Below are 24601 nucleotides of genomic sequence, written 5' to 3'. Positions count from 1 at the left end.
GTATGAAATATCAAGAAATTCGCCGGATTTTTGGCTTTAGACTCTCAACAGCGCGGGTCGTCTAATCGTCGTCTAACTGTATTTACTGCAGCCACGCGGGACGGACATCTACTGCGTTGCTATTACTCTGGTACAGGCTACTTTGGTACGGATACGTCCCTATGCTAGACCATTACGTTAAACCGTCCACAATGACGCCTTTATCAATCACAATCGTCTTCCCATACTGGATCCGTGTATCCTCGTGCCTCTGTGCCGCACTCTCTCTTCAATTCTGACCAAGGGCAGCGGTCGTTGATTCAATTTTCCTTGCGGCTCGTCCTGCAGTGTGATGAGCCCCGAGGTTAGGATCTCTCCATCGCGCATGCACATGCGGTATCTAATCCCCGAACTACGTATCCTCCGTCGCCAAGTTGTTCCAACCTGGACTGTCTAACATGAATGAACTCCCGCTGGAGGCCTGGAGCGCTTACGTTGGTTCTTCGTGGTTCCAAGCATGTGTGGTTTCCCCCATTCCGGTAAGAGTCCGACTCCCAGGCGGTGTCGTCGAGCGTCCATGAGTTCCAATTGGTCGTCTTGTGGCCCAGTGCTTTCGCCGTTTCTCGAGTCGTCGCTGATGCTACTCGTGTGCTGCAACTAAAGTCGCCTGCCTTCGGTGCTGTCGGGCCTATCGCATCGTCAAGACCGTAAGGCGCTGTTCTCTGCAGCTGTGTTCCCATGTCAAGGGATGGCACCAATCAAGGCGGTCCCTGAGTCCTTGTTCTCTCCAGCACACAAAGGTTCCAGCTGTCAAACGCGACAGAACATTCTCTTGCGACAGCCGAGGGTGCTACCAAGTCGATCTCTTTTACCTTTTGTTGTATGACAAATATGTCATTCTGCTCCTTGTCCGTCAGACATCTGGCTTATTCCAGCAATTGACACCTCCACAGGGAACCGACAGGCTGTCATGAGCTATGGGGCATTCCCGTGATGATGGAGTGTATGCATGCAGAGAGTATGCAGGCAATGACAAGACGGGGGATCACCAACTCATGTTCCTTGCTCGTGGCACCCTCGTTTGTCGCTTTCGAAACACGCCGCATCCATGCGAGATCCATGCAAATTGGATGGCCGGGTCGCCTTAATGCATGCCTAACTGGACGAAGGTTCTCCGGTCCGTATCCGCGACCATGGTATGGGAGTATTTGGCATTCTGTCAGAGTGCCATGTTGCCAGGAGCTGCATCATCATCAGATGAACGATCTAGAATTGGACAAGCTGTTGGGTTCAAAAGGCACGGCAGAAATGCACGGCAATACGGAATAATACACGGCAGAATTGCGCGTTACCGTTTCTCTTGTCCATGGAAATTTGACAGGTTATGCTGCACTGATGTCGGAGCTTTTGTCAGCAGCATGCCTGGCCACAAGCTTTAAGTCAATCAGACGCTCATCCTGTCTTCAAGGATAGCTTAAAACTGAGGTCTCTTATTGCTTCCTACTTGAATAGGCAAGTCGGATCAATAGCATAAATGTGAACGAGGCTAGAACACCCGGACCTTTCAAGCACTTTGGCCCGTGTCGCCAGTCCAGCTTTTGGAGATACTATACTTCCATGCCTTCGTCTCCAGTCTATCACAACTCATTTAGTCCAATATCATATTTGTCAGAGTTGATCTATCGCTACAGTCAAACGCTCTTCCAGCTAATCTGCTGCGTGCCGTTTCCATTCCATTACGTTTGACATGGCATCGGGCGATGACGTAAATCCTCGCCTAGCATATCATCATTATACCTCTTGCAGAATATAATATGCGCTGCTTCTTCTTTCCGACGACTTTGCTCTCCTCCCAGTTCTCATACTATTCATCACCTTCTAGAGTTGTAGCCAAGCGTCATCCCCTATGTTTGTCCTCGCGCAGAGTCTCGTATATATCTGGCATTTCGCCTGTTTCGCTCGTGCAATTGGCTACAGTGTAACCTCAACTACACCAAGAATATTAACAATTCTCTCTTCAGAACTGCCAGGGGGGCTATAGTAACATCTATTGGCACTCCGACATCCTCGCCTGACGGATATTCTATTTGCCATCCACTCGTAATCCTGATTCCATACTTTTGGGCCAGAGGCCGGAAACTTCTTCGACAAACGTCAGATGTTTCTCCCCTATGATTTCTTATGGGGAAGGAGATAGAAGAGGCCATTCGAATGGCCTAGAAGGCCAACTTTGTCTAGAGAAGCGAGGAATAGGTACAACGATTCCATCGTTTTTATACTGTCCAACACGCCTCTATTGCGTCGTTACTTTCCGTTCGTTTCGAAGGTTCTTCCTAAATCAGTTGAAACCTAGCTTCGCACCGCTCCTGGTACCTTAGTCAACAAGTTCATCGGAACCTGCGAGAGAATCGTTAGCGCTTGGAATGAGCTAGCTATAGAGAACAATCCGAACAAACGCGGCAGCAGTTGTTTATCAGCAGGGATTGGGGGGAGTATGGAAGCAGTTAGCCTACGCCCTCGATTTCAGGAACAACAGTGCACACTTGACGCATGGGGACGAGTCAGTGGGGGTGATACCTTCAAGCAATGGTGCGGAAGCAACCTCTGCAATGTATCCAGGCTCTGGAAATGCCGCCATGTAAACTGCAAAGTTGAGGGTGCAACGTCCCGAATATCTGACTCCGCTACTGGGCAAGCTCAGCTATCTCATCGAGGATGTTTGCTTCCCCGGGGCCATCCTGAATGCGCGATTGGTGGACACAATCAATAGAGGCAACGACCTGGTCCAAAGTATGAATCAATTGATCATCTATCAAATGGACGGTGGCTGGATTGCAGACGCCAGCCTTGCAGCCAATGCAAGTACGGCATGGACGAGATTCCAGGTGTCATTCAGGCGGTTCTATAGAGCGGAGTATCAATGGTTCACCGGCAGCACAATGGTTTAGAAGTACTCACTATCACCTACCGCGTCATTACCAACTTACCTCTCCCTTCCGGCACCTTACATATTGCCCCCCTTAATCATATATTGGTAGTTAAGATACCCACACAATACCCCGAGATAGCCTCACTGTGCTGTTGAGGTTTTACACTGCGGCCGCCAACGTTCGGCAAAAAAGCAGCAAAACCCAACGCGATCGACATCAAAATGACCACCATCAATTTCGCATCCACTGCTGCTACTTCCCCTCACCCAAATCGAAATGGCTGGCATATTCTGTAGACTTTTGAGCGACAGTGGAGTTGGAATGTAGACGCTATGCTTGAACAGTTCCGAAGCTCGAAAAAGAGTACGGAGCGGCAGGCGACTTGTGACTGAGGTTCTGTTTAGATATGGATTGACGGCAATCATGGATCTCTTATTGGTACGGCGGATTGTGTAGCTAATTATATCAATCAAGTATTTTATCACCAATGCATATGTTCCTATGCATCAAGCCGATGCATACTGCGTTTCTCCTGCTTCTCCATAACCGAGGTTCCCCATCCTCTTGTGTGAGCAAAGCGATACTAAAGTCCCATGAACGTAGATATACAGTGGCTGAATATTAAATCTAATATCTCCGCTCTCAAGGTCCTCAAATGATTGACGTGGTGAGCTTTTTGATATAAATCCAACAATGCCAACTGGAGGATGCCTCTGTGGCGCCGTGCGCTATTCTATCGTTGATAGCACGGAGCCAATCTACAACGTCATCTGCCACTGCGACAACTGCAAGAAAGCCAGCGGAAGCTTGATTAAGTGTGCGAGCATCTATCCCAAAGCGGTGCGTCTATCCTGTCTTTGCCCTTGTCTGCTGTCTGTTTGCCATACCAGCCTCTTCAGAGCCGTTATGCACAGCACCTACAGCTAGGGCACTAATCCTAAACCACTCTCCACTCCAAGTCATGGGTAGACTAATCCTGAATTCAATCTAGAGCTTCGAGATCGTTGCAGGCATACCCAAGCAGTACAGAGACGGCGCAACCGACTCCACGAAGCCACTGTTCCGGCACTTCTGCGGCGACTGCGGCGGCGCTTTATTCTCGCTGACGCCACTGAATGAACAAATTGTATCCGTTTCAGTGGGTTCGATGGATGGATCAAGTGAGACGTGGCGGCCGAATAAAGGTAACTAGTTTCGATGAAACCAGCTGGCTGCGAGCACTTCACAGCAGGAACGTGGACTGATTCGACTGACATCACTTAGAACAATACATTGAAACCAAGTCGCACTGGCTTCCAGACTTTAAATTGGCCAAGAAATCCGAAATTCCCGAGAAACACCGCAGGGGACCAGTGTCACCACCGCCAACAGGTCGGATATAGTCCCGAAGTCAGGGAGCGGATAGAAGGCTTTGCAGGTCACAAACCTAGACGCCTTTCTGTAGATAAATTGACATTCAAAACCAGTCAGACCAGAGCGTCATTATGTGTATGTCCACAATGCCGGTAGTTCATAATCAAGAGCGTCTGCTCAAGTCGCAATAGAATATTTGCCACACAAGGCTGGGCATGAAGGGCATTGGAGCCTTTAACATCGATGCTTTCTTATTAATATGAGCCGAAAATGTGCTCTGCCCACCTAACCACCGGGCGTATAACATATACTCCAATATATCCTTTACCAGTTCCATGGTCCGGTTCGCCTTGCCCAGATGACTGCGACGTAGGCGACGCAGAGCCAGCTAAATCCATCTCCCTCAACTCTCCCAGTTGAGTTGGACAGGCCAGATTCCCTAAAGCCCTTGCAACGCGCATCGGCCCTGATGATCCAGCAAGTGTTGCGCCCATCTCCGCTGCCTTCTCCTCTTCCCTCAGGTAGGAGAATCGAGAATCTCCCTACACTTCATTATCTTCTCTTCGGATTCAGCAAGCGTTCCGACCAGCAACTTGTTCGGGTCCTTTTTCAATCCTGCGAGAACTGGGATGTTGGGGAAAATTTGGAGCGATGGGAGAGACCTAGGGAGGTAAAAGAGAATGAGAGGAGTGGGAGAGAATGAGAGGAACGAGAGAACTGGAGTAATGGGAGAGAAGAAGGAGAGGAGAGAACAATAGGAGAGGAATTAAGGTTCATAACCACTTTTCGAGACCTCAAATGGAAGACGAATGAGAAATGACACTTTGGATCCTTGAGATGAGATCCCAGTACTGTACGATTAGTTGAAAGCTACGATTAACTAGGAGATTTGGGTATTTGGTAGTTCATCTACAACTGGCCCAACTCTTCATGAGGCTCAAGGAGTTTTGCCAGCCTTGTCCAATGGCACTCATATCGGAGTTCAAAGCGAATTGACAGGGTTGATATCCTTACACGATCAACAATAGGACCAAAACGTAGGTTGTAGTATCGAGGTTGGGTTTTGAATGGAAGTGAAGGTTGTCAGATTCGTCAACATGAAATTCAGTCTGTCAACAATGGCCTCATAACTACATACCTAAGAGTGCTAAGACACCACTGCAAGCATTCTGTCTTCCAGTGTTACTGCCTTAGGCATAAATTATGCACGTGACTAGTATCGTATGTGTGTACTCAGACGGGATCTGCAAGATGCTTGTGGCGGTGCAGACATATTTCAGATGCCGTCTGAGGGAGCATTTTGGTGGTCGCTGGGGGCGCGTAGGTCAAAAGAGCGGATTTGGCCCCTACGGTGCACTAAATCCCACCAAAATTCTCGACTGGAATCTCCTCAAAAGTTCAACTACGCGTGCCCTTACCGTCTGAGCTTGCTGAGATAACCTCCATGCGTGCGTCCATGCGACCATGCTGTCCATGGCTCCATGCCCTGGGACTGTGTCACGTGCACCCAATACATGTAGGTTGTTTCAGCCTGATTGCCTCACCGACGCCTCAGCCTCTGCCTCAGCCTCACCTCAGCCTTATCGTCGTGTCGTCTCCAGAGTCCAGGCCATATTGTGAAACTCACCGAAAATGATAATGATGATCCCTGGCTCTACGAACAAGTCATTACCCAACCCCCTCTCGTACATGGACCATAGTTCCCCCTTAAAATTGGCCGTCACACATCCCGATCCCGTGTAGCCACAGTGTTATGCTCATGTGAGCCGACGAGGATCCGTACCTGCCCCTCTGGCAGCTCGGAGCATTTTCACACGCCAACTCTGGACAGCGATTCACTTCTACCAGGCAGTCGCTACCACTCCTGCTTTGCTGTGTACGCGACGGGAAGATCCTATAGTTTACCGGACTTCTTCTTCTTGATCCATGCGCTGAAGATCATTGAGACCGATGGGTTAACCTACACACGATCAACGACTCTCATTGAATCCAAGCGGATCGAATTGATCGTGGTTGGATTGAGCAAGCTTCATGATGACCTTACTTTGCTTCGTAACTTCAGCTTTCGAGCTGTGCTATGGCTTATACGGTCTGTCGATGATCTCCTTGGTCACGATATTAACCGGAGAAATGTTTCGACGGGCGAAGCCGCATGAGAGAGAGGAACTAGCCGATGGTGAGAGTCCGCGCAGCATATCCCCAGGTGGTTAGTTCTTACTAATTTATTATGGCAGCAAGAAATAACCTCTGGTCACTGAACAAGCAACCATTCGGGCTTAAGCACCAGTTCTGTACTTTGAACCACGGCCTCCGACTGCACTACGTCATCCGAGAACCCACCAACAAGCCCCGCCATTCGAACATCGTGATCTTCATCCACGGATTCCCCGACTCCTGGGCCGTTTGGAAGCATCAGCTCACTTCGGAGATGCTGTACGATGCGACTCTGATCGCTGTCGATGTCCCGGGATCTGGTGGAAGCGATGGTTTGGATCGGTACAATGCCACCAGCGTCTTGGAGGCTGTGTCGCAGTTTATCGTCAAGATGCGGGACATCTATTTGAGAAACACGTCCGGAGACAACAGAGACGGCCAGGTGATTGTTGTGGCTCATGATTGGGGCGCAATTATTGCGTTCCGTCTTGCGTCGGAGGCACCGCAGCTGGCAGACCGCTTCATCATGACCAACAGCATTCACGTATGTCCCCTCTCCCATCTACGTATGTTCGGGACCTCCCACGCTAACAACCCCCAGCCCAGCCTCACCCTCTCCAACGTCATCTCCCGTGTCGCCTCCGCCAAACTCATGCTCAAAACCTGGACCCGCTCCCCCCGCTCCATTTCCCTCCTCCGCAAAGCCTTCGCCAACCTCCTCCCCATCCTCTCCCAGATCCTCAAATCCTGGTACATCTTCGTGTTCCGTCTCCCCATGCCCCTCGCTGCCTCTGTCGGCTGCATCGGCGACTTCTCGTTCTTCCGCTTCCTGAGCGCCACCGCGCACTCACAAAAGTCGCCGCGGATTCCCGGGCCGAAGGGCGCGGAGGCGCTGGCGGAGACGGTTGGACCGGGCGAGGCGGAGTGTGTGGTGGTGGAGGGAGGGCATCCGACGCACACGTATGGACCGGATGTGAAAGCGCGAGCTCGCACGGGCGGATGGGCGACGAGGATCCGGTTGTATCGTGAGGGGTTGTTTTCTGGTCCGTGGGAGAAGTCGCTGGAGACGATGTGGAAGCTGGAGCAACTGGAGGAAGCGCGGACGCGATCGTCGTCAGCGGGGGGGAGTTGTGGGGGTTTGTTCAATACAGGGCCGGTGGGCGCGCTTATGCAGTCGTCGACGGTAGTGTGGGGGATGGAGGATCCGGCGTTGGATTCGCGGCTGAACTTGGAGGGTATGGGGGATTATATGTCGGCCAAGGGGAGTCAGGTGGTGCAGGTGAAGGGGGTGGGGCACTGGACGCCGATAGAGGAGGGGTGCAGAGAGGTGTTGGTGGAGGTGGTTGCGTGGGCGGTGGGCGGAGAGAAGAGGGGGAAGTTGAGTGAGGTTTTGTCTAGCAAAAGCAGGATGGATCATGTCAAGGTCGCCATTGAGAAATGATGGAACTTTTAAGGGATCTGGCACAGATGATTGAACAGCGACACTCGTTGTGTGGTGTTCATATGGGTTCTTGCCTCCCTGGACGCGAATAGGTTATGAGACTACGTCTGTACGATATCATCGATGACATTGCTAGCTTCAGGGACGGGTATTTTCGGCGTAACGATTTCCTATCCCACTCACACGGATAGAGATAGCGGTATTACATGTACGTTGCAACCATGTATGAATTCCGAGGGAATCGAAGAGACGCAGTTTGGTACACAACCTGGTGATACGAGCTCGTTGGCGAATCTATTGTTTCGGTTTGACGCCACCCCAATTCTTGTGTATTTACCACCTCGACTTATTGTTTGATTACGATGATGATTTTGACATTTCTCCATTGTATTATGTATACAGCAATTGAGCTGCCGTACATGGCAGACTTCTCTCGATAGAGATGTTGAATGACCTGGTGCAATTTGTGGTTCATGTCATTTGCTTCCGTCCTTGGCTTGGTGGAGGTGGAGGAACGCACCACGAAATTCACGATGCATGTTCCCAGCTACGACCGTTATTGGCGGCACTCATTCCCCTGTCAAGTGTCAACAACCAGCATCTCCGCAAGGTTCTTAATGTGGTCCGCACGCCGATTTAATTGAACGAAGCGGGATGGACCGATGATCATGGATGATGGATGCCATGGCAATGGGGGCAGCTGTGTCCCACCACTCAACGTTTCTTTCCTCTACGGATTGATATTAAAATTCTTCCTCCATTCTCAACAATATCAATCATATTAAGTCCCTATGAAGAAGGGAAGAATCGGAGGGATGCCATCGTTGTTCCGTCGCTTTTCATTCCCCCTTTCGGTGTCACCCTCCTGCATGACGTCGCCTGCGTGATTGGCCTCTAGCAAGCCAGATCCTCGTTTGAACGCGGGGAAGCTGTCGAGTCGAAGCGCTGTGTGCGCTGCTAATTGCTTTCTGCAACGACACCGACCCACCCTCCAGCACGAGGAGTGTTGTTGTATTGCCGTCATCGTGGGGATCGGCGAATTGTCTCACGAGCCCCTCGCCCATAAACCGGACAAGAGACGGCTGTTGCCCGCTTTTGAGTTTTGGTGGATGCAGGTTCAACGTCGTCGTTTTTTGTTACATATATCTTTGACGTCGTTTAGCTGAGGTGCAGCATGGCGGGCGCCGGAGAAGATGTCTACTGCACGGTATGAGCTGCTCGCTTTGATGAGAAGATTCGGATTGAGCATGAAATAGCTGACGTTGATGACCGATGCAGTTGGTTATGTCCGACTCCTACTTGCCAGGTATGATGAATTGATCCACGTTGCCGAGAGTGTTGGCTAAAGAATATATCAGGAGCGGCGGTTCTAGCCCATTCCTTGCGAGATGCGGGCACGACGAAGAAGCTGGCTTGCTTAATTACCCTCGACACGCTGGCAGCGGACACAATATCAAAGCTTGATGTATGACAGACTCAAGGAATGCCTCCATGGCTCCGGCTAACGCACTTCTTAGAGCCTTTATGACTACTTAATACCCGTCGAACGAACCGCCAATCCCACCCCTTCCAACCTCTATTTAATGGGACGCCCGGACCTATTGTTCACCTTCACCAAGATTGCCCTTTGGCGCCAGACACGGTTCCGCAAGATCGTGTACATCGATGCCGATGTCGTGGCGCTGCGAGCTCCCGACGAACTGTTTGACATTGACGCTCCGTTCGCCGCCGCCCCGGATATCGGTTGGCCTGACGCCTTCAACACCGGTGTCATGGTCATTTCACCGAATATGGGCGAATACTGGGCCTTGCATACCATGGCATCGAGCGGAGACAGCTTCGATGGCGCGGATCAGGGCTTGCTCAATCAGTACTACGAGCACAAGAAGTGGCATCGACTCAGCTTCACATACAATTGCACGCCAAATGCCGAGTACCAGTGGGAACCTGCGTACAGGCACTACAAGAGCCATATTAGCATGGTTCACTTCATCGGCAAGAACAAACCTTGGACTAAGGCCAGGAACCAGGGTAGTGGTGTGTATAGCGAGTTGTTGGCTCGATGGTGGGCGGTGCATGACCGGCATTTGAAGGAATCTGCCTCGGAGTTAGTCGTCCAGACCCAGACATCAGCTGCCCAACCACCAATTGCCCGACCACCAACTGCCCAACCACATGTTGAAAAAGAAGTTGAACAAAAAGTTGAACAAGAAGTTGAAAAAGGAGATAGGAGTACCGGTTTCGAGCACCCTGCTCTCGGATACACCGATCACATCCCGACAACCGTCGTACGTGCAGCACCGACCACGACGCCTGAAACGCCGGCCACAGAAGTGCCTATGACGGAGCCTGGAGAGCCTGCGGAGAACATCGAGCAAGGAGTCACGCAACCAACTCCAACCGTCGAGCAACGTCGTTTCAGCGCACCTCATGCGGAATGGGATGCTACCAGGTAGGATTTCCGAGCTACTCAGGTGTCTTTGCTAATCCACCTTTTAGAAACGCACCTCCTCCAGAATCCAAACCGGAAGCGGCGAATTTCCCAAACCAGGTATATACCTTTAGTGACGAACAATCGCTATTCCAACCACCCTCATCATATCCGGAACCTCCAAAAGATATGTGGTACCAGGTACCCGAATCCAAACCGAAAACTCAGGAGAAACCCAAGCCAATCTTCCCATGGGAGATGGGCCGCGAAACCCCGAAGCCAACGCGAGTGTTCCTTGACGACCTACCCACCCCACCCCAACCTGAACCAGAGTCCGACCTGGCCCCATCCTTCTCATACGAAAAATTCGGCCGTGAACCCTCCCCTACCCACGAACCCACCGAACCCGACGAATACTCCACCCAACCCTTCGCCCCCACCGCCAACGCCTGGGACTCTGTCGCCGGCATCGACCGGTACGTCCGCGCCGTCATGGAGGCACAAGCCCGCCGGGGGATCAAGTCCCCCTCCACCGCACCAGCGCCCGGCGCCATCGAGGAGCTCCTCTCCCCCATCGCCCAGCAATCCGACCCGACCCGACGCGAGAGCCTGATCCTCACGGACTTCCCGTCCGCGATCGAACGACCGTCACTGCCGGTGACGCCGGCGCCGATCCGCCGGCCGATGTTTTGGGGGGAGGAGCGGGATGCGGCAGGGGAGTTGCCGATGGCAGAGGGGGTGCCGGATCAGGCTGAATGGGTATGTCCACGCTGCGGGTTCGGAACCCGGGACCCGCGGCGATTCATGAGCGAGTCTGTTCGTCGTGCGTTTGATGATGCGTATGCCGCGTCTGAGAGCGTTACTGCTGTTGTTTCTTCACCATCATCACCACCACCACCTGTACAACCTGCACAACCACAACTTTCATCATCACCTGCCCCTCCTCTTCCCAGTGTTCAGCATCCTCGTGCTTTCAATGTTGCGTCTTCTCCTCGTCCTTCGCGGCCTGGGTGGCGGCAATTTGAAATGGGCACGGTAGGGAGGTCAGATCCCGGTTGGAACATACCGCCGCCGCTACCACGGCATCTACAGTATAGACAGAGGCCGGGTGTAGTACCGGGGGTTCCTTCGACCACTACGGTCGTGGAACCAGCGACGACTGTCTGTGGGTGAGAGAAAGGGGAAATCAAATTATCGTCGGCGGCGGCGGCATTGTTTAAGGGCTAGTAGGCTGCTGATCTCCACTGTGCAACGATCTAGGAGCGGCCATATTTGATCCCTTCATTCACCCTGTTATTATATCTAGCGCATCCATATCATATCCGCATACTAATGCCATACTCTGCGTCTACTTTGTTCCCCTTCTTCCCCTGTTCGCTCGCTGCCCGTTCTCCTCCATCCGCACCTTGAATCAACCCTCCCTATCGTACCGAACGTTCGCTAACCATCCCCGCTTCCTTCAAGAACCCCGACCAACAACTCGAACAACTTCGTCGCTCGTCGCTCCTCGAGTTCGAACATCTCCGCCATCCGTCCGAGTCGTCGAAGGAGATTCCGCAGCGCGCGATGCCGGGTGACGGGACGGTCGAGGCGGAAGGAAGGGAGTCTGCGGAGACGGGTGCAGATACAACTACAACTACTGGGACTAAGGATACGGGGACGAGTGCTGTGGAGGGACAAGCGTCAGTCGGTGCAGAACAGTCGCCAGCCGAAGAATCGCCAGCGGCAGAGTCGCCAGCAGAAGACCCGCCAGTAGAAGAGTCGCCAGCGGCAGAGGCGGAGCCGGTTTGCTCGCCGCCTGGTGGCATGCAGTTTCGGGCCATCGATTTCGGAAAGGGGAAGGATGCGGCTAGTGGAGAAGAGGATGCATCAGAGGAGACGTTAGGGGGGGATGTAGAGTCTGAGGAGCACGAAGAAGGGGTGATGAGCCCGAGCGAGAGAGAGGGAGGGGTGAAGACGTCGTTGTAGGTACAGCAAAGACAAAGCGTGGACGTAGACGGGCACGGAGTCGATATTGCTAGCCTCCCCGCACACCGCCCCAAGAGCAGAATAAGAGGCTGTCCGAATTCATTCCGAGGGTCGATAACGAGGAAGGTGGGAGCGGAAGATGAAGAGCTTGATGCCACACAGACGACTAACTGCCTTCCACTCTCTCCATAGATCCGATCCTCCGCTCTTCGGATACTACGTCTGCTTCGGGCTGTTTCTCTTCCTTTCGGCGCGCGATCTGCTACTTACAAGCGCGGCGATGGGTTTGCTGTTGTCAGTCTGCTTGTGGGTATATGGGGTGGCGGGATGAGGACCTTAGTTGAGGAGCTTCTTTGGTCCTGACTGTACGCTGGGGGGGATGGCCATGGTTTGTCGGTTCATATGCATGTTTGGAGGGAGGGGGCGAGGGTGTGGAGGTTTCCTATTACGATTGTTATTGATTAATTGCCCGATTGCTTGGGGAGGATGAATTGTATATATGATTAACGTATGTATTTACTGGTGATGAGCGAAACATAATGGAAACATAATGGATGGAGGCTATCTTGACTATTCGGCTCACCCCAGGGGCATGATATCCCTCTAAAGAAGCGTGTAGTTGGACTCTTATTATTCACACTGGCATATAAGATCGTTGGCTTCAGTCTATTCTGCCATTGATCATACAGGCACCTTTGTGCTAACTTCTTCATTGCACTCCGGTCCTTTACTGGGAATTCTAATAATCGTCAACAGTATTCTCGGTCCCAGACTTAGATCAGGCAATCAGGCATTCAGGCCACTGCTGTTTGTGGCAACAACACTTTCTCTGGGCAGGAGCAGCGAATGGCGATTGCCACATGAGTTCACTTTTCACTCACCCTCACAACACACGACCCTCCGCCTCTGCAGTTGCATCGCTTGCTCCTTCCTTCTTCACTTCCCATGATTCCCCATTAAATTCCCTCTACCATTTTCCCTCTTCCTCCAACAAACAACAAACATCAACATCTCTTTTCCCGATAATTCTCCATCCATTAAATCTCCTTTTCCGTAGAACAAGCAACGGAAGGAAGACAGATAGGCGACTAGAGTCCAGGCATCCATCGCCACCTTTTTTCCCGAACCATCCGTCCGCACCAGCCTGCCGCCTCCCCAGTCCCCACCACCCTCGTCGCGTACATAACACGACTTCCGCCGCAACGATCGCCCGGCGCCCCGCTCTTTTTCGCTCTTTTTCTCTCTTTTACGGTCTTCTGCGCGGCTGCGCCTGATCGATCCATCAAATCTTGTTGCCCACTAGCCACCGTTTACCAAATTCCCAGCCACCGTTTACCATTTGATCATTCACCATTCCGCCATTCGCACAAATCCCGACCCAACGAATCATCATTCACTACTCCGCGCCGTTTCAGCTCTTACACACAAGGCACTCACTCACCCATTGTCCCATTGAACGATTCATTCAGGAATTTCGGTTTGCAAAAGGACCAGGGGGCACCACGTGCCATTGATCTTTGCTCCATCGCCACTAAGGTTTCATTTCGTGGTGTGTCGTTGGGGTGTTGTGCCCATGTTGCATCCCACCCGCAGAGCCACCGTTTGAGATTCCTGTCCGACGCCTCTATTTGAGAGAGAGAAACCACACGGTCCACCTGGCTTCTCCTCCTCTCCTCAACTGATCGCCCCGATTGTGCATCCTTATCCTGTTAGGTATGCTGGAACCTTGAGTCGCTCATTTGCATTGATATGCGCATTTTGACACGGTTGTTGCATTCTTGCTGACATCAACGGATTAGAAACCCTCATTGGAAAGGAGCAGCACCCACCCTAAACACAATGCCGCCTTCCGGTCGACGTGGAGTTCGACGGCGGGATGTCGATCAGTCCGACATGGACTCTCCGGATATGCATCAGACGCCTGTAAGGAAGCGTAGGAAGGTAAACACATGGCAACCATCTCTTCGGAAAATATTCATCACTGACTAAGACCGCCAGGTTAACGACGACGCTCCTACCTCCGCAGCCAAACCACCCAAACGTGTGCTATCGAACCAGAGTACCGACACAGCGAAGGCCGATTATCCCGACGTCCAAGTCGCCCTGAAAACGCCCATGGAGAAAGCCGATGCGGTTGTCCGCGCGCTCAAAGTCGCGAATTATGAAGTCGGTGCGTCATTCGATTACGCGAACCAAATCCTCACCCAAGACACGCAAACCGCGTACGCGCGCATCTCCGGACGGAATTGGACCTTTTTCGTCCACCAGACAAGAGTCATTATCGGCAGACCGATCAAGAAGGAGAAGAAAGATGACGTGGGATCGGCGGGAGGGTCGGCGGGACAGCAGCTCAAGGATGACGAATGGGCCGTGGATATCGATCTTGGACCGGAACAGCAGATCTCACGAGTACACGCCGAAATTGCGTACGAAGGGTCGCACTGGGTCTTGGTCGTCAACGGCCGCAATGGGCTGTACCTGAACGAACAGAAGCTGGAACGAGGGAACAAGGTTATCCTGGAATCGGGCAATGTGATCAGTATCTTGGGCACCCAGATGATGTTCCTTCTCCCCGGATTCGATCAGGAGCTGAAAATCCACCCAACCATCCTGAAGCAAGCGGCACTTGGTGCTGACGACGACGAGACGGACGGCATGAACGAAGACGAAAACATGCCGCCGCAAGAGCGAAAGCGCACTGATGGACTTGTGCAACCTCGTTCGGCGCCCGCCTACGCACAGCAGTCGTCGAACTTCAACGACCGACGCTTCGATCATCTGCAGAAATCTCCCGACACCCCGATCGCTCGTGGATCGTTCAAGTCCCAGAACTCCCCTGCTTACTCGCGTGGATTGCTACTTGAAAGCACCGAGGATATCGACTATAGCCTCGACAGTGCCAAGGATTTGAAACCGCCGCACAGCTATGCGCAGATGATCGGTCAGGCCATTCTATCAAGCCCGGAGGAGAAGTGCACGCTTGCGAAGATCTACGAGTTCATCAAGGAGCGGTATGCGTTCTATCGCCATAGCGGTGGAGGCTGGCAGGTGTGTCGCATTTTCTGATACCACTCATCATTACTAACTAACCGTTCCGCAGAATTCGATCCGTCACAACCTGTCCCTCAGCAAGTGTTTCGAGAAAGTCGCCCGTCGCACCGACGAACCCGGCAAAGGAATGAAATGGCAGATTGTCCCCGAGCAGCGTGAAGAGTTCATGAAGAAGTCGTTGACGGGCAATCGGAAGGGTTTGAGGCCTATCAGTTCGTCAGGACCTACATCACCTGCAAACAGAGAGATTCCAGCTATGGTTGCGGCAGGCCGGCTTATGGAAATTACAGGGCAGCGTGACGGTGCCAACGACGAGCGCCAGCGACGACGAGGAACGAATCGCTCGGTCACCCCTCCTCTGGCTTCCTATCCTGTCGCAAACGAGTCGTTTACGCCCGATCGTGGTTCTCGTCCTATACAGTATCCTTCAAGTGCGAATACGCCCGCGACAATGACGCCTTCTTATGGCCGTGGTGCGCACAATGGTATCGATATGCTTGCCGAAGCCTCCGGCAAAGCCAAGCACATGGGCAGCGCCGGCTATATGTTCGGCCACGGTGGATCCAACTCCCCCACCGGCCCGAACCCCTTCCATACGAACCCTTCCAACACCATGGACACGCCGCTGATCGCTCGCCAACACCCGCTTCTCGCGCCCCCAAGCACCGCCCATCCACCCAGCAAGTACCTCCAACTCAGCAGTCCTGCACCCTTCTGGAATTTCCTGGAGATGCAGAACTCCACTCCGGCTCGTGGCGGTGACATCGATCCGACTACGAGCCCGCTTAAGGGCCGTCGCGCCAGCATCAGCGGCACCGACCAAGACGACGCGGACGAAGGAATGCAGTCGGAGAACCTGCCCAGCGAACGTCCTCGTTCCGCAGACGACGCCACCGAGACGCAACAAGGAGCTTCTGTTGCGCGTGCCACTACCACCGAACCGACACGCCAGTTCCGTGACCCGAACGTTACGCCCACCCCCAAGCTCTCGAAGAAGCACAATCTCGACACGGCGATCGCGCAGCCATCCAGCCCGCCAGCGTTTCACACTGGTGACAAGTCATCGCCCCTCCCCATCCGCCACGTCAGCGCCGGGTCGGCCATCATCCAACCGGCTACCGAAACCAACACAGTTGCTCCCACTGCCGATAATGAGAACCCCACTGCACCGACCGATGCGGACGCTATGGACGCCATGGAGCCCAGTCCCAGTCGCACGATTTCGCGGACCGTCAGCGTAGGTGTCGGGAATCAGAGCAACGTGAAGGAGAATGGCGGGAATGTGGCGAGCGTATCCAAACTACCTTCGAATTCGAATCCAAATATAAACGGAAACGCGAGCTCGATACCCCCAGGGCTCGGGATGGGCAAGGCTAAGCCGCCGATGCTACAAAGTGGGTTCCGGTCGAGTTTCGGTGCCGGCATAGGAGGGATGGGTGGACCGATGGGACGGGCCGAGGAGGAAGAGGAGGAAGGGATTGATTTGGCGAAGGGGTTCGAGACGATCGGGAGCTTCCATCGGAATATGACCGCGAATGGGATCCGGGGAGCTTAGTCCCGGATCACCTGCTTCAACATACGTCCAACATAGCATCCGGCTCTGGTCTTCTCTCCGGATATCGTTCACTCCCCGCTTATTTAACTCGTGGACATTTTCTCTCGGAGAGATCAACATGCCATTTCAACGGCTTTGCTAAACGACACGACACGAAACGAGAACGGAACACGCAATTCGAATATTCGCATTCCTCGATTTCTTACCAACTTGCATCACGGACGGACTCATGGATCCAATACCCACCCTCCACTCCTCCGTTGCTTTTCCATATTACATTGCATCATCACGAGGTGGGAACCGCCACCGCGATTCGTCTCCCTGCTTTCATCTGATTTCAACAGTTCCTGACCGCTCGCTGGGTGCGAGCCGAACTGCATTGCAATGGTGGCTACGGATGGCGTCCCTTTGCTTTACTCTACTCTACTTTGCCTTGCAGTTTTGTTTATTTTCCTGCCCTTTCGCGGGTTTACGGCCTGCATCGCCGCATGCTTTTCATCGCATCACACTATTCCACATTTCATTGCGATGAGATGAAGAGGGGATGGGATGGTTGATGCTCGGATATTCTCATCTCTATCTGGCGGGCATTCCAAGGATCGGATAGGATAACACTCGGGGAGCAGTTCTCGATGTGAGGAGATCTGGATGGTCTGCTTGACCATACCGAGAGAGAGGATATTCGGCACCATGGCACGACAGCGTTCACAGTGCGTGGAGGTAGCATGCATAATCGGCATATTATGCATGTGCGCAAACACCTGGAGGTGTTGATGGAGAGATACAGGATAGAAAAGTTTCCAGGTTAGCTGAGGGAAGGAATGGATAGTGATGCAATGCGATGATATGAGATGATTTTCACTGTTCTCGGTGATGCTAGCTGTTCGCTATGCTGGGCCTATGTGTGTGCTCTTTCGTTGTGAGGTCCAAGGAAGAGAATACACAGGGTCATCCTAGCTTGGCAGTAAGTCGTCCAGCATCGATTCTCCGGATCTGACGACACTCCATCTGGACACTATGACTGCATATCTACACCCATCACCAACCAGCACATCTCGCACAGAAATCTATACAACTTCATTCCCAGCATTATGTATTACCTACCATTACCTCCTCCGTTCAATACATTACTATCTATCTATCTCTCCCCCTATCCACGCAGCTTTCGCAGCTCATGCCGTCCATGCCACAGCGCAGCGTGATGTTCTAGTTGTCCGATACCCGCGTCCCGGGCACTCGATGTGACGCCGCCGCCGACGATGACAACGCTCAGTGGTGGCTGCTCTTGTGGCCGTTGCCGTTGCCGTTCTTGTAGCCATTGCTATTGCCATTGCTGTGGCCGTTGCTGTAGCCATTGCCATTGCTGTGGCTGCTGCCGTAGCCATTGCCATTGCTGTGGCTGCTGCCGTAGCCATTGCCATTACCGTTGCCGTTGCTATAGCTCTTGCTATGGTAGCCGTTGCCGTTGCCGTTGCCGTTGCTGTTGCTATGGCCGTTGTTATGGCCATTGCTATGGCCGTTGCCGTTGCCGTTGCCGTTGTTATAGCTCTTGCTGTCGTGGCCGTTGCCGTAGCCGCTGCTGTAGCCATTGCTATGACCGTTGCCGCTGCTGGACCTCTTGTGGTGGCCGCTCTTATGGCCGTTGCCGTTGCCGTTACTATGTCCGTTGTTGTAGCCGTTGCCGTTGCCGTTGCTGTAGCCGTTGCCGTTGCTGTTGCCGTTGCCATTTCCGTTTTTATGGCTGTTACCATTGCTGTGGCCGTTGCTGTAGCCGTTGCCATTTCCGTTCTTATGGCTGTTACCGTTGCTGTGGCCGTTGCTGTGGCCGTTGCTGTGGCCGTTGCTGTGGCCGTTGCTGTGGCCGTTGCTGTGGCCGTTGCCGTTGCCGTTGCCGTTGCCGTTGCCGTTGTGGCCGTTGTGGCCGTTGTGGCCGTTGCCGTCGCTGGACCTCTTGTGGTGGCCGTTCTTGTAGCCGTTGCCATTCTTATAGCCATTGCCATTACCATTGCCATTCTTGTAGCCGTTACCATTGCCGTTGCCATTCCTGTAGCCATTGGCATTGCCGTTGCCATTCTTGTAGCTGTTGCTGTTGCCACGCTTCACGTAGCCTTTGCCGTCGTCTTGATGGTCGCCATCCTTGTCGCCCTCCTTGTCGCCCTCCTTGTCGCCCTCCTTGTCGCCCTCCTTGTCGCCCTCCTTGTCACCATCCTTGTCGCCATTGCTGTCGCCGTTGGAGCCGCCGTTAGTGCTGCCGCCATTGGTGCTGCCGCCATTGGTGCTGTCGCCATTGGTGCTGTCGCCATTGGTGCTGTCGCCATTGGTGCTGTCGCCATTGGTGTCTGGGAGGGAGGTCTCAGAGGGCTGCTCCGATGCTGAAGTGCCAGTCTCGGCGGGGGTAGTAGCCTCCGAAGTTCCGGTCTCCGAGGTGATAGCGGATTCCGAAGTGTCAGTCTCCGTGGGGAAAGATGGCGCCGTAGTGCCAGTTTCCGAGGTGCCAGTCTCCGCGGGGGTAGATTCTTCGGAACTTCCAGTCTCCGTGGGGAAAGTCGGCGTCGAAGTTGCGATCGCTGTGGGCTCAGACGTCTCAACCTCGGTGCGAGTCTCGGTGACAGTCACGGTCTGAGTCTCGAACTGAATCTCGGTCTCGAACTGAGTCTGAGTCTCGAACTGAGTCTCGGTCTCGAACTGAGTCTCGGTCTCGAACTGGGTCTGAGTCTCGAACTGGGTCTGAGTCTCGAATTGAGTCTGAGTCTCGACCTGAGTCTGAGTCTCGACCTGAGTCTGAGTCTCGAACTGAGTCTGAGTCTCGACCTGAGTCTCGTAGTTCGTCTGGGTCTGAGTCTCGTAGAGCGTCTGGGTCTGAGTCACGTAGTGCGTCTCAGTCTTTCCGCCCTCGTAGTGGCCATTTTGGTTAGACTCCCAGCCATTGTCACCACGGCTGTTGTGACGATGACCAGTCTTAGCCCAAACGGCGTGATGATCGTCCTTTCGCTTGAAGGCGTTCATAATGCCGCCAATGAACGGCAACTTGCTCTCCGACCTGGTGACAGGCTCTTCGACCTGACGATTCTCGGGCACAGCGGCGCCGCTGGCCGTTATGACCGCACAGGCCAGGGTAGCGATGCCGGCGACTTTCATGGTGGTTAAGTATACAATGAGATTATAATAAATTCGATGGAATTGGGGGGACTATCTCAGCGTAGCCAAAGGGGGTGAAGGTTGGAAGTCGAGTCGATCCAGATCCCAAGGGCGGCAGTTTAAGTTCTTCAGCGATGATATCCATGACTGCAGATTGACGACACTCATATCTCAGCCGTGTTCATAGCATGAATGCGGTTCAACAATCCCAGGACCGTTTTCTTCGGTGTACCCTTCCAATGTATAGAAATCGTCGAACCATTGTCATCTTTGTGTGCCTGAACATGGCATATATGGGTGACTAGCCACGAGGTGTCCCTTGGTGGCCTTCGAGGCTGAACGACAATGGACAGTTGATGATGAAACTCATTGACGAAGGAACTCGCTAGCCTGCAGGCCGGTTGATTCCGTTTCTTCAGAGAAGTTGGACGCTCAGCTTCGTGTTTAAAGTGGAGGTTTGATCGTTCTTCGCCTTTATGAGGCTGGAAAACGTGGTTTCAGCTCGACCGGAGCTACCAATGACAACATGGAATATTACAGTCGTGCCTGAAAATACTTGAATCTAACTACGAAAGGAAAGGTGTTGTAGGAATTCCTAGATTGTACCTGACGAAAATTGGAGAACAAATCTGTGCTGAAAAAGACTGGTTTGATATTCGACAGAAACGAGGGCAAGGCAGCTGAAAAGGGCTCGTCGAATTGCGCAAGAATACACAATGGAATCTCACCAAAAGGAAAACTTCAGTAGTGTATCAATCCCCATACCCCTCTGCCCGCTTGTCCCAAATGATGGACAGAACTAAAGGTGCCATTCTTGATGATACCTAGATTTCAAGTTCGTGATGCAATCGTTGCTGGTGAGCTGCAAGATTTCGAAGGAGTCTGAGCAGAGGCCACATCATGCTTCAACAAAAGTCTGTAGAAGGTTGCATCATATTAACATAATATTAGCACTGTATATCCCATCCAGCTCATATCCATAGAGAGTGCCTTCACTTCGTCTTGGCGGACGTTCATTGCTGATGTGGTGTGTTGGTATGGCCAATACCTTAAGCACAACGCTGATCATCGTGCTGAAGAGGATGAAAGTGCCTCTTTTAACACTAAACCTATTCAGGCTCATCACGGGACTCGCAAAAGACGCGCCGATGGATGATTTTGAAGTTAAACTCGTTGATCGAAGAAGACTGATGTATTCGTGCCGAAGTCTCAACATCGCGTCGTCGTCGAGTCGTGGAGACGATGCGTCTTGGCAGTTGGACTGGTCTGGTAGGCAGCCTGAGGCACCAACTTCATATCACGACATGGAGCGTAGCGAGTTACTTAAGTGGTATCCGTGCCCCATGGCCGCCCCACAACCTCTGGTTGTGGGTGCTCCCACACCAAAAGTCAAACCCACGCCAAAAGTACAATTTTACTACCATCATCTATATATCAGAACTCAGGATGTAAATCGATAAAAAAACCGAGATCCTCCGTACTAGTAGGTTGATCGAGTACAGGAGATGGTTCCTGCTGGTTTTCCTGTTGTTTTTCCCGCCGCCAGTCCCGCTGTGCCTTCCTAATTGCCGCCTCCCGCTCCTTCTGACCACGCGCTTCAACGTAGCGCTTCGCCTCACTAGCATATAATGATCCGGTCTGGCTAAGTCCTGTTTTAACCTGGCGGCGACTCTTTTTGGTTTGCTGGCGTTGTGTGGCCGAAACGGACCCCTTATACGCCTCGATCTCTTCGACTGCCTTGATCAATGACTCCGTAGCTTGGCGAACGCGACGTTGGTATTTCCGACTAGAAAGTAGGGCCTCAGGCGTATTTATGATCTTCTGTTGTCTCCGGCGTACCGTACGGATGGTATTTGGTGGAGATGCACTCGGTGTTGCCGTAATACTTGACGTTGGTGGCGTGCCATTAAATATCCGAAGCTCCTCTGCCTCTTGGTCAACCTGTTGCCGAAGGGTTGGTAAAATCTGCTCAGGATCCCATGGCCAAAGACCCCTCTCTTTAAAAGCGTGTCGAATCGTACGCGATTTGAAGGCGTTTTGGCGGATTTGGGGCATTTCTGTAAGGAATGAGGCCTTGTCCGCTGCGTCGAATCCCCACCGTGAGATATGCGTATTTGTCTGCCGGAAGTAGTGTTTCAACGCAAGAAACGGCTTCCCATCGAGCGGCTGAAGGAAATGGGTCGTATGCGGGGGAAATGGGAAAAGAATAATATCAACTTTTTCGCAGAATTCAATGAACTCATGGGTAAGATGCGAAGCGTGGTTATCCATTAAGAGCAGTCGTTTCCCCTTCTCAGCCCGGTGTCTTGTATACCGATGGAAATGCTGGATCCAATCGAAGGCAATAAGGTCGTTTGACCACCCAGACTTAGAGATATTGATACAGTAATCGTCTGGAATCTGGCCTTCGTACCATCGTTCAAGATGGTTCTCGCCCTTTAGGATAAAGTAGGGTGGAAGAACAAAACCATCAGCAGCGATACACTCGATATCCGTAACCGATTCGCCTGACTCCGTACTAGGACTGCCTCGTTTTGCCCCCGGTCGGAAACTGACTACTTTTTGGCGCTTCCCTTCACCAAGGCGGAAGCCACTTTCGTCGAAATTATATATATTCCGGGCCTCGATTCCATGTTCTTGAATCTGCTCCTGAAGGAGTTGAAACCAATGCTGTATATGTCCAAGATCCTCAGCACGTAGGCGGTCGTCTTTAACTGGTTTTTGGTCGATAAGCGGAAGGGTATGGCGCTTAATAAACTTGTATTTCCAGTTCTTGCTAACGTGGGGTGGTGGCTGGGTTGTATCGAGCGCGTTTCTTCGGAGCATAGAGTTGGCGCACGCTTCGATTTCTGTAGGCGTAGGAGGCGCTCCCCACTCATCAAGCTGGTGGATCCAAGCTAGGAGAGCCTTTTCTTGTAGCTGATCGAGTTTGGTCGCTTGTACGAACGGAGAACGGTTGGAATAGGATGTTTTCCCTTGAAGGCGACCTCGAAGGACGAACTGGCTGATTTGGAATTCACGCGCTAACGCTGAAACGTTAACCGATTTTCCTGCTTTTTTTTGCTCTGTAGCCTTCTTGAGTGCTTTCTGTATAGTCTCTTCTGGATATTTGACGCGTTTAGGCATGTTTGGTGGTATAGATTTGAAGATGATGGTAAAATTGTACTTTTGGCGTGGGTTTTACTTTTGGTGTGGGAGCACCCACAACCAGAGGTTGTGGGGCGGCCATGGGGCACGGATATTGGTAGAATCAACTTTTTTTGGGGCCCTCTGATTGGCTAGGCAGGGATTCGCGAACTTAAACCACGTGACCTTTTACATATCTCTCTCCTTCCTCGCCCTACCATTCCTCATCTACCTAGATCACCCCACATGGGCCTCGCAGAGAGGCCTAACGGGCGTATGAATCTCTCTACCTTGATCACTCCATTATTACGCCTCCGGCATGTCATCTTCTGGAGACCCCGGTGGCAGCGTATGCGCGAACTGCAGATCCTGGAGGGTTGATAAGGAGTTTACTTCGAAGCGTCGCCGACTACTAGTCAAGACATGCTGGCGATGTCGTTACGGTCATGATCATGGTGACTCTGTAGGTAGAGTAAATGATTCGAATACGTTGAAGCTTATATCATTAGCCCCCCGTCTTCGATCTGCCGCTACGTCTATACGAGACGCCTCGTCCTCGTAATAAACCGATATCGAGGACGAGGCGTCTTGGAGGCGGGAGGCTTCCCTATTCCACCGTGCTGGGATACATAGCCAGGATGATGGGGATAGAGCCGCTGCTCGTAGAGAGTATAACGCTATGTCACGGGCTCATCGCGCTGCTACTCGTCTACACCGTCATGTCCAGCCGCTACCAACGTTCGGGAATTATCTCCGGCAACGGAAGCTATCACCTTTACATCAACCGCAAGCAAGTCAAGATGCTCCTGATGATGTCGACAGCGGGGTTAGGCGTCTAAGTCCTATCTCCTTGGCCGGGTTATCCCAAATTCAGGGCGATGAGCAACCACGTACATGTCATCAGGAAGATGAGCAACGCGATCGTACCCGTCAGCGGACAGATGAGCAAAGCGATCGTACCCGTCAACGGACAGATGAGCAAAACGATCGTACACGTCAACGGAGAGATGAGCAATGTAATCGTACACGTCAACAGCGAGATAATGGTTGTATAGAAGCACTTCAGCGCGGAGATGTTCGCCTCGATCCCCGGTCCCAGGATTTCAGCATCCAGGATGCCAATCTTTCCGAGCAGGATTGGGCATACGTTAAGGCCTTCCACCGCGAGATGGCTAGTTTAAACCTCGAGCACTGCGCCCAATGTGACGAGAAATGGTTTGATATGCGTCTCGTGGTAGGGCTGGACACGAATATTCGACTATTCGTATTCGTACGAATATTCGTAGTCGAATACGAATAAAATTTAGAATTTCCGCTTACTAATATTCGTACGAATAATATTCGCATTATTCGTAATTATTCGTAATTATTCGTAATTATTCGTCCATCTCTGAAGCTATTTCCATGTATCTCGCATCGGAGAGATGGTCGACAGAGAGCTTTGAGCTGGGGTCACTTGGCTTGCTGAATCGTCA

At 52.3% G+C, this 24601-nt stretch overlaps 6 protein-coding genes across 6 annotated transcripts; 4 read left to right on the top strand and 2 right to left on the bottom strand.

Moving 5' to 3' along the window:
• Positions 1-3602: 3602 nt before the first annotated feature.
• On the top strand, positions 3603-4291 carry P152DRAFT_510908 (uncharacterized protein; the record flags this gene model as incomplete). The annotated part of the gene is made up of 3 exons (XM_033682693.1): positions 3603-3749; positions 3901-4093; positions 4173-4291. 3 exons carry the CDS (start codon positions 3603-3605, stop codon positions 4289-4291), a joined length of 459 nt encoding a protein of 152 aa, XP_033537700.1.
• A 1805-nt stretch (positions 4292-6096) lies between these two features.
• Positions 6097-8030, top strand: P152DRAFT_109894 (putative alpha/beta hydrolase). The gene is made up of 3 exons (XM_033673619.1): positions 6097-6438; positions 6497-6960; positions 7018-8030. The coding sequence occupies exons 1-3, from the start codon at positions 6294-6296 to the stop codon at positions 7855-7857; spliced, it is 1449 nt and encodes a 482-aa protein (XP_033537699.1). The 5' UTR covers positions 6097-6293; the 3' UTR covers positions 7858-8030.
• Positions 8031-9005: 975 nt separating this feature from the next.
• Positions 9006-11658, top strand: P152DRAFT_109723 (nucleotide-diphospho-sugar transferase). The gene is made up of 4 exons (XM_033673616.1): positions 9006-9163; positions 9216-9322; positions 9375-10309; positions 10357-11658. The coding sequence occupies exons 1-4, from the start codon at positions 9130-9132 to the stop codon at positions 11459-11461; spliced, it is 2181 nt and encodes a 726-aa protein (XP_033537698.1). The 5' UTR covers positions 9006-9129; the 3' UTR covers positions 11462-11658.
• P152DRAFT_109810 (uncharacterized protein) lies at positions 11586-12253 on the bottom strand. The gene has a single exon (XM_033673617.1). The coding sequence runs from the start codon at positions 12109-12111 to the stop codon at positions 11710-11712; it is 402 nt and encodes a 133-aa protein (XP_033537697.1). The 5' UTR covers positions 12112-12253; the 3' UTR covers positions 11586-11709.
• Positions 12254-13813: 1560 nt separating this feature from the next.
• On the top strand, positions 13814-16977 carry P152DRAFT_109705 (uncharacterized protein). Its single transcript, XM_033673615.1, has 3 exons — positions 13814-14197; positions 14255-15304; positions 15357-16977. The coding sequence occupies exons 1-3, from the start codon at positions 14096-14098 to the stop codon at positions 16860-16862; spliced, it is 2658 nt and encodes an 885-aa protein (XP_033537696.1). The 5' UTR covers positions 13814-14095; the 3' UTR covers positions 16863-16977.
• Positions 16978-18131: 1154 nt separating this feature from the next.
• Positions 18132-20069, bottom strand: P152DRAFT_478656 (uncharacterized protein; the record flags this gene model as incomplete). The annotated part of the gene is made up of 1 exon (XM_033681671.1): positions 18132-20069. The coding sequence occupies exon 1, from the start codon at positions 19998-20000 to the stop codon at positions 18132-18134; it is 1869 nt and encodes a 622-aa protein (XP_033537695.1). The 5' UTR covers positions 20001-20069.
• Positions 20070-24601: the final 4532 nt, after the last annotated feature.

Source organism: Eremomyces bilateralis (assembly GCF_010015585.1).
Source record: "Eremomyces bilateralis CBS 781.70 unplaced genomic scaffold P152scaffold_2, whole genome shotgun sequence".
Classification (NCBI taxonomy): Eukaryota; Fungi; Ascomycota; class Dothideomycetes; order Eremomycetales; family Eremomycetaceae; genus Eremomyces; species Eremomyces bilateralis.
This window is presented reverse-complemented; position numbering and strand designations above follow the sequence as displayed.

Excerpts from the sequence above, each read along its gene's own strand:
- P152DRAFT_109894 (XM_033673619.1), top strand. The coding sequence starts at position 6,294 with ATGATGACCTTACTTTGCTTCGTAACTTCAGCTTTCGAGCTGTGCTAT. Across the intron at positions 6,439-6,496 it reads GAGAGAGGAACTAGCCGATG|CAAGAAATAACCTCTGGTCA; the intron begins GTGAGAGTCCGC and ends TTATTATGGCAG. Across the intron at positions 6,961-7,017 it reads TCATGACCAACAGCATTCAC|CCCAGCCTCACCCTCTCCAA; the intron begins GTATGTCCCCTC and ends AACAACCCCCAG.
- P152DRAFT_109723 (XM_033673616.1), top strand. The coding sequence starts at position 9,130 with ATGCAGTTGGTTATGTCCGACTCCTACTTGCCAG. Across the intron at positions 9,164-9,215 it reads GTCCGACTCCTACTTGCCAG|GAGCGGCGGTTCTAGCCCAT; the intron begins GTATGATGAATT and ends AGAATATATCAG. Across the intron at positions 10,310-10,356 it reads GCGGAATGGGATGCTACCAG|AAACGCACCTCCTCCAGAAT; the intron begins GTAGGATTTCCG and ends TCCACCTTTTAG.
- P152DRAFT_109810 (XM_033673617.1), bottom strand. The coding sequence starts at position 12,111 with ATGGCCCGAAACTGCATGCCACCAGGCGGCGAGCAAACCGGCTCCGCC.
- P152DRAFT_109705 (XM_033673615.1), top strand. The coding sequence starts at position 14,096 with ATGCCGCCTTCCGGTCGACGTGGAGTTCGACGGCGGGATGTCGATCAG. Across the intron at positions 14,198-14,254 it reads CTGTAAGGAAGCGTAGGAAG|GTTAACGACGACGCTCCTAC; the intron begins GTAAACACATGG and ends TAAGACCGCCAG. Across the intron at positions 15,305-15,356 it reads ATAGCGGTGGAGGCTGGCAG|AATTCGATCCGTCACAACCT; the intron begins GTGTGTCGCATT and ends ACCGTTCCGCAG.